The sequence below is a fragment of the Echinops telfairi genome, unplaced genomic scaffold (genome assembly GCF_000313985.2).
Source record: "Echinops telfairi isolate 266 unplaced genomic scaffold, ASM31398v2 ScPeMD7_7414;HRSCAF=8452, whole genome shotgun sequence".
In the NCBI taxonomy this organism is placed as follows: Eukaryota; Metazoa; Chordata; class Mammalia; order Afrosoricida; family Tenrecidae; genus Echinops; species Echinops telfairi.
The window spans coordinates 445,186-453,062 of NW_022111314.1; the positions used below are offsets into that span (position 1 = coordinate 445,186).

General features: G+C 55.8%; 1 protein-coding gene across 1 annotated transcript in view; it reads left to right on the forward strand.

Annotated features, from left to right (window-relative positions):
- The first annotated feature begins 5,653 nt into the window (after nt 1-5,653).
- The window catches only part of SRMS (src-related kinase lacking C-terminal regulatory tyrosine and N-terminal myristylation sites), a 6,727-nt gene continuing 4,503 nt past the window's right edge, over nt 5,654-7,877 (forward strand). Inside the window, exon 1 of the mRNA XM_004716036.1 lies at nt 5,654-6,009. Within this exon, the coding sequence (XP_004716093.1) occupies nt 5,654-6,009 (356 nt within the window). The remainder of the gene's footprint in view (nt 6,010-7,877) is intronic.

Genomic DNA, 7,877 nt, shown 5'->3' on the forward strand with positions numbered 1-7,877 from the left:
TATTTAGACAGACCTGCGGAGATAATAACATGCACAAAAACAAGACAGAGCAAAACCAAGCAACAATATACAACAAAACAACAACAAACCAATGACAAAAAAAAACCCAAAACAAAACACAAGAAAGAAAAGCTTGAAGTTAGTTCAAACCCTTGATAATTTATAAATTATTCTTTTGTCATGTCTTACACTGTCTGACGTCTCCCTTCACCCACTTCTGTTGTTCGTCACCCAGGGAGGAGGCCACATGTAGATCCTTGTCATCGGTTCCTCTTGTGCCCATGTTTTGATTGGGTTATTTGTAGTGTTCTCTTGAAGGTCTCGTAGTTGCCTATAAATTTTTGAAATTAACCCTTTATGTGTTGTATCATGACTCGATATATTTTCCAATATGTAGGTTCTCTCAGCTCTTTGGAGGATGTATTTTGATGTGCACGAGGGTTGTCCTTTTAGAGGCTCCAGCCCTTGATTTGTCTTCCATAATGTGGGTATTTTTCATTATGTTCATTATGTGTGTTTGTGCCTTGTACTAGGGTCCTTGAGGTTGTCCCTAGCATTTTTGTTGGTGGTCTTTATGGTTCTGGGGTTTACTTAGATCTTTGATCCATCTTGAGCTTGTTTTGTGCGTGGTGTGAGCCATGGGTCCGGTTTCATTCTTTTGCAGGTGAAGATCCAATTTTTTCTAGCGTCATTATTGAAAGGCTATGTTTTCCACACCCAGTGTGCTTTGGTCCTTTATCAAAGGTCAGGTGTCTGTGGGCACCTGGTTTCTGAGTTCTCAATTCCAATCAATCAGTCTTCCTGTCTACTGTTGAACCCATACCGTCCCGTTTTGGTGACCCTGCCGATATAATAGGTTTTAAAGGCTGGGAATGAAAGGCTTCTTCCTTTTTTAAAAAAAAATAGTGCTTTATTTATTCCGGATTTCTTTCCTTACCGTATGAAGTTGGCGATTAATTTTTTTGTTGTTGTTTCTTTGGAGAGTTGTGCTGGGATTTGGATCAGAATTGGGTTCAATTTGTAGTCTTGATAATTATTGACATTTTCACCGTTTTCAGTCTATCTATCCAGGAGCACGGAGGCTGTCCCATTTGTGTAAGTCTCTGGTTTCTTGTCGGGATATTTTGCAGTTTTCCTTTTATAAGTCTTGTGTTTCTCTGGTAAGGCTTATTCCTACATATTTTCTCTTTTGTGTAGTTAGTGTAAATGGCATTGTTCTTTTAATATCCTTCTCACTGTCATCTTTAATATGCAAGAATCCAACTGATTTCTGTATGTTGGTGTTATAGCCAACTGTGCTACCAACTCCACATTCATTCCAGAGGCTTTTCAAAGAGAGAGGAAGAGAGGTTCATTTCTTTCTGCCTACACGGATGCCTTTAATATCTTTGTGGTGTCTTCTGGCTCTCGCTAAGAATCCCAGGACTATTTTATTTATGTGTTTATTTATCTCTCTTACCCTCCGTCCCCCAGGACCATTTTATTTATGTGTTTATTTATCTCTCTTACCCCCGTCCCCCAGGACTATTTTAAGTAGGAAGGGCAATAGAGAACAGACTCGTTCCCACCCTCCTGCTCTAATCTTTATTATTTCTTTTCTTCTGGTGATGCCAGGTTTGTTTCTTTGTATTTTCCTTTCTTTTGCGATGATGGGTCATGATGTTGATTTTGGTTATTTCTTTGCTTTTTGGGGCATGTGTGCCTCATTAGAAGCTCTGGTGGCCTTGTGGGCTGCTAACCGCAAAGTGAGCAATTTGGATCCACCAGCTGTTCCAAGGGAGAAAAATGAGGCTTCCTAGCCCGTAGAGTCACGGTTCCAGAAACCCGCCAGGATAGTCACACCCTGTCCTACAGGGTCTCCGTGCGTCAGAGCGAACTCCATGGCTGTGGGTTTGTTTTTGTTTTTGCGCCCTTCTTGCTATTCGTTGTCCCCCCAAAACAGCTTCTGGTGTGCTCCTAAGACTTTGGTATGTTGTGTTTTCACAATTCTTTGATTCAAGAAAACGCTGGAAAACTATCTTCTCTTACCCGGTGGTTTAAAAACTCAGACAGACAGACAGCCTCACAGAGCAGGGTGTTAGGCTATTACTCTGTTTCCACGCATTTTAGCGTCCTCTTGGTCTTCCCATTGCCCATCTCCAGTTTGATCGCTGTAATCTGAGAAGATGTTTTACAGTGGCATATCCACGTCTCAAAACGTACCCAGTCTCTTTTTTTGTGCCCATTTTTGATCCTGGTTTATGTCATCTTGGCTGGGCCAGAGCTCTCCCATGATGTGAGGCGAACAAACGGTTGTGGGGAGAACAGAGTGAGTGATGCCTCCTTAATGTGGTCATGGTCTTTTAGAGTGGACACAATGGAGGGGGACTTCGTAAGGGGCGTGGCTGAGTTGGTATAGACTGACAGTGTGTGGAAGCCAGCTCACTTCTACTGCTGGATATACACCCTGCATCTGTCACAGTGCCTGCCAATGACGTCAGCATACTGCGGGTGAGAGCCAGCGTGGATCCATTCGGTGTGGCATCTACCAACCCGTGGTCTCCCTGCCTCATCTTCCTGCTTCCTATTCATCAGCCCCGCAGTGACACGTGTCAGGAGATGCCTGCAGCCTCCATCTGACCCATGGGCTTGAGCTGGTCTGGATTTGCCTGCCTCGAAGACTGTGTGGGCCGCCCCTTGATGGACCCCTCTCTGTGTCAGCACACACCCCGGTGTCACCGGCTTTGCTTCCCTAGCACACTCAGCCTAACAACACCAGCGATGGTTAATGATTACTTTCCAGGTAATTGTAGCTTCACACGCAGTTGTACACAGCACAGACACCACGGACCTGCTGGCCAGTGTCTCCTGATACAGGGACTGGGCGCTGCCATCAGGTGGGCCCCCGGCAGTCTTCTGGCATTCCATGTGTTGTAAAGTAGAACTGAGCCGCAGAGTTTTGTAGACTGTAAGCTTTACAGGGTGAGGAGCCCTGGTGGCAGGGTGGTTGCAAGTTGGGCTGCTAACCACAAGATCAGCAGTTCAAACCCACCAACCGTTCTGTGGGAGAAAGAGGAGGCTTTCTGCTTCTGTAAAGACTGTCTCAGAAACCCACAGGGGCAGTCTGTCCTGTCCTTCAGGGTGGCTGTAGGTTGGCACTATCTCCCTGACAGTGGGTTGGGTTGCTTTGGCGAAGTTTAACAGGATGGGGTGCCAGTTCTTCCCTCACCACTGAGCCACTGGGTGGGTGATCTGAACCCCACACCACTGGGTTAGCCTCGATTTCAGAGCCAGCCCTCATGGCAAGCTGTCCCATGCCCGGGTGCCCACTCAGGCGCCCACACCTCTGTCCACCCTCCTCTTACAGCCACCCAGTACCACTAACACTCCTCCCCTCCCCTGAGGCAAGGCCAGGTGGGGAGGAGTGGCAGTCAGAGGTGGACCCCAGGGGAGGAGGCCCAGCAGGGGGTTTGTGTCTGAACCCAGCTGAAGGCAGGCAGACATGTGAGGGAGCAAGAAGCTGGTACCAGACCTCAGGTGGGACGTGAGCTCAGGGCCAAGGTCACAGGGCAGGAGACAAGCGATGCTCATGGTTGCCACTGCCTGGTCACTGCCCAGCAGGCACAGGCCATGCGAGTGCTCAGAGGGAAAGGGCACGTGGAGGGTAAGCAGGCTCTCTGGGTGGGGTGTGCCCAGGCAGTGATGCAGAGGGCAGAGGTCTGGGGCTGAGGTGGCCTGACAGGGGCCTGTGTAACAGGGGCCCTTTAAAGAGGGGCTGGGAAGGCTTGGAGGGTGGTGGCATGGCGCGGGGGGGGGGGGGATCCTCTGTGACGGTCCCTCTGGCTTCTTTCCCTTGGGGGAACTGGGATGGGGAGGGCAACCTCCCTCCCATCCTCTGATTGGTCACCAGGAGGTTAGTGCATTCTTGTGGGCAGGTTCCCACTAGATTCTCAGCGGTTCTCAACCTGTGGGTTGAGACCCCTTTGGGGGTTGAATGACCCTTTCACAGGGGTTGTCTGATTCGTAACAGTAGCAAAATTGAAGTTATAAAGTAGCAACGAAAATGATTTTATGGTTGGGGGCTCACCACCACATGAGGAACTGTATGAAAGGGTCGTGGCATTGGGAAGGTTGAGAACCGCTGCGTTAGAAAGTGACTGCCCTGTCCCATTTTCAGGGGTCTCCTTGTGCTGACTAAGGCCTGGGGTGGGGCCGGCCCAGGTATTTCCAGGCTCTGAGGCCATGATACCGTGGCTCTGTGGGATGGAGGGGTGCGGTCCATGGGGGAGCCCCAGCCCTGCAGGGCTGCACAGGTGGAGGCCACCTGGCCAAGGCATCTCCCCGAGCCACAGAGAGAGGGGGAGGGAGTAGCACCTGGGAGACAGACGTGGGACCTGGGAGGGTTGGGCTGGGCGTGCAGACACAACGGGCATATTGTGGGGGAGTGGGGCTTACCCCAGCCTGGTGGGCAGGGCGGGCGCAGGGCCCTCTGTCCTGGGGACAAAACGCACCCTCCATGTGCTGGGGCAGGTGTGAGGCCTGCACACTCAGGTGCTGCAGTCGCACCTGCTGAGGAAGGCTGTGGGCGAGCTCATGCGGACTGGTACAGTGTTACCACCCGGAGCTGTGGGCTCAGTCCTGCCCTACAGCTGATGGACTCATCCGGGCCAGCCTTACGCTCTCCGGCCCTGCGTGCAGCAGGCCTGTGGGTTCTGGCAAACGGGACTGGGAGACAGGCCAGGAGAGTGTCCCTGTCCTGAAGACGCTCCATCCTCCACCTACCCACCTGTCCTCCTGGGCCCCTAGCAAGAACCTTCTCACTTCCAGAATAATCTACAGCATGTTTCCTGCTGGCGGTCCCCAGCGTTTTAGAGAGGTGGCTCATGGCAGCTTGGGGTAGGAAGCAGAGGCGAGTGGCCTTCCCTGGGGTGGAAGGGTCCACCTGCTTGACCAGGAAGGCAGAGGAGAGCCAGTGTCGGAGCCCTGGTCTGATGGGGGTGCGTCGTAGGTGCAGGATTGTGCAGACCCACAGGCCAGGCTCCAGGAGGCCATGGGGGTGAGGGGGTGGGGACAGGGCAGGCCTCCTCCAATCCCCTCCTCTGGATGTGCCGCCCTGCTGGGGCAGCGCCCCTAGGTCTCCTGCAACGCCCTGCCAGGCATGCCAGAGCCACTTCCTGGGTGGCCTTGGCACCCGGCCCCGCCTGTCAGGGCCTGGCTTGAGGCCCCTCCCTTCCTGGGTTCCAGCTGGGCTCCAGGCTTCTGCCAGTTGAGGGCAAGACCCTGCCTGTAGAGATGGTGTGAGGTAGAGTGGAGAGAGCTGCTGGGCCAGGGACCATGGAAGCCCTCTGCCCCCCTCATCCTGAACACCAGCCTTGAGGTGTCCAGGGCCGTGGGCCTCAGCCAGCGGGGAGCCCATGAAGTGACAGGGACAGGCTCACCAGCCCAAGCCCTGTGTCAGCTACCACGGGCCAGGGGGGTGCTGGCCCAGGAGGGCTTGCGCTGAGCAGCGTGGTCACACCGGCCCTTCTGGTTTCTCCTGGCACTGTCGTGGGAAGTCCCTGGAGGCTCAGGGCTGGGCTGATGGAATCTGTGGGGAGCCTGCTCCAGTGTCAGGACCTCACGGGGGGCTGGTGACCGGTGGTGGCTGACTGTGGTGGCCGGGGCCAGCAGCAGCATGGAGCCCTTCTTTAGGAAGAGGCTGGCCTTCTTGTCCTTCCTATGGGACAAGATCTGGCCAGCGGAGATGCCAGACAATTGTGTGGCCCAGGCCTGGGACACGGAGCCTGGCCAGTTGGAGGAAGCTGAGCCCGTGGGTGCCAAGCTCCAGGGGCAGCTCTTCAGGGCACTGTGTGACTTCACTGCCCGCTGCGTGGATGAGCTGAGTGTCAGCCGTGGGGAGCTGCTCTTTGCCCTCCATGAGGACGGAGACTACCTGCTGGCCCGCCGGCTGTCGGGGCCACCCAGCACAGGGCTGGTACCTCTCACCTACGTCACCAAGGCCACACCGGACGACGTGCTGTCAGGCCAGCCGTGAGTACCTGTGGGGACGGGCTGGGTGGCAGAGTAGGGATGGGTGCCAGCCAACAAGGCTGTGTCCCTCTGTCCAACAACTCAGGGTTGCTTGGGGCCAGCTGTTCCTAGCCTGGGACCCAGAGTGAGCCCACAGACAAGTGTGGGTGCCCAGCCTCCATGTCCCCATAGAGCAGGCCTTCGACAAGGCCACTGCCACCAGGGGAGCCACAGGACTGGGGCTGTCAGGGTCTGGTAGGGTCAGTGCGATTGGGGCTTATCTCTGCAGTGGGCCCTGCCGGCCAGCCAGCCCTCCTGTTGAATCCAGCTCTGCCTTTAGGCCTTGGGCAGATGGAGGGGTCCAGACAGGTAGAGTCTTGAGCTTGACTGTCGGCGTGCCATGGGCCCCCCGATGTCTGTAGGGTAGAGCTGGGCTAGGTGCTGAGCGACCTGTGTCTAACCTCGTGGGCCCAGGTAGGACACGATAAGCAAGGCCCTACTTTATGCTGGGGGAGGTGGGGGTGGGGACATATGGACAGGAGGGTCATAGATGAGCATAGACCCCACTCACAGGTGGTCACATGTGTGGGTCCGATGTCACCCCAGCGTGAGGGATTGCTCCTAGGCACTGGCTTGGGGGTGAGCACCAGATAGGGAGCCTACCTATTTTCCCAGAGTCTCTGGGCCCCGAGGGGGTGATGACAGGTGGGTGGGGAGGCAAATCTGAGGCACCTGGGATCATGAAGGGAGAGGCGGGAGAGGGGCTGCTCCCAGGCAATTTCTGAGTGCCCTACTCACTCAGCCGCACCTCACTCAATCCCAGGAGCAAAACCCCTGAGGCCCCTCTGCCTGGCCTTGGGGCTCTCAGGGCTGGGGGGATGTCCTTCCAGCCTGGCACATGGTGGCTGTCAGGTGACAATGACAGAAGCTGGCTGCCCCCCGCCCCCCACCCCCAACACCAGCCCTTCCTGCACACACTGGACGGAGCTTGGGGCGGGCCCGGCGAAGACCAGCACCTCTCAGGCTGCCTCCAGCCTCCCTCGGGCTCTGGGCCCTCACACTGCCGGGCTTCACGGGAGGTGCCCTCCGAGCTGGGGGGTGGGAGTGGGCAGAGCCTGTGGCTGAGCACCTCCTGGAGGCAGTGGGGGTGTGGGTGCTGGGCTGCTCGGAGGAGGCTGCGGGAGCTAATAACTGTTTGTCCAGCTGGGACACGGAAGGCTGGCCACACCCATGGTGCCATTACCCCAGACATATGGCTGATCTTGGGGCCAGGGTGGCGTGAGGGGTCCCCACCCTCACACCCCAGGGATGGGCCCTGCCTGGTGGCTGGGAAACCCTTCACCAAGGGCTGGTTAGGGATGCAGACACCAGGGGAGTGGGGGGCGAGCAGGTGTTGGGGACTCCCTTCTCCCCCATTCATAGAGCCACTCAGTCCTATAAGGTGGCCTTCCTATGGGGAAGGGTCTGCAGCCCCTGCAGTCTGTGAGAGATGCCACTGGCTTCTAAACCCATGGGATCCGTCCCCAAACCTGCTGATGGTGTTGCTCCATGTTCTCAGGGTTCAAACCCAGCAGGTGGCTCCCAGAGAGAGTTGAGGCTGCCCTCTCCTGCAGAGACGATCTCCACATAGGGTCACATGGAGCCAGAATGGCCCTCATGGCAGGGGGCTCTGATGACCACACCCACATTACCCCTGGACTTGCCTGCTCCCTACCTCCCACAGGGCCTGCGATCCACCGAGGCGCATGCCGGTTGCTCTCCTAGGTGTCTGCTGCCTTGCCCTGGCCCCCCACACCTGTCACGCCATCAGGCTCTGTTCTCACAGAGTGCTTTAGCGCGCGCGCGCGCGCGCACACACACACACACACACACACACACAGCCCCACCTT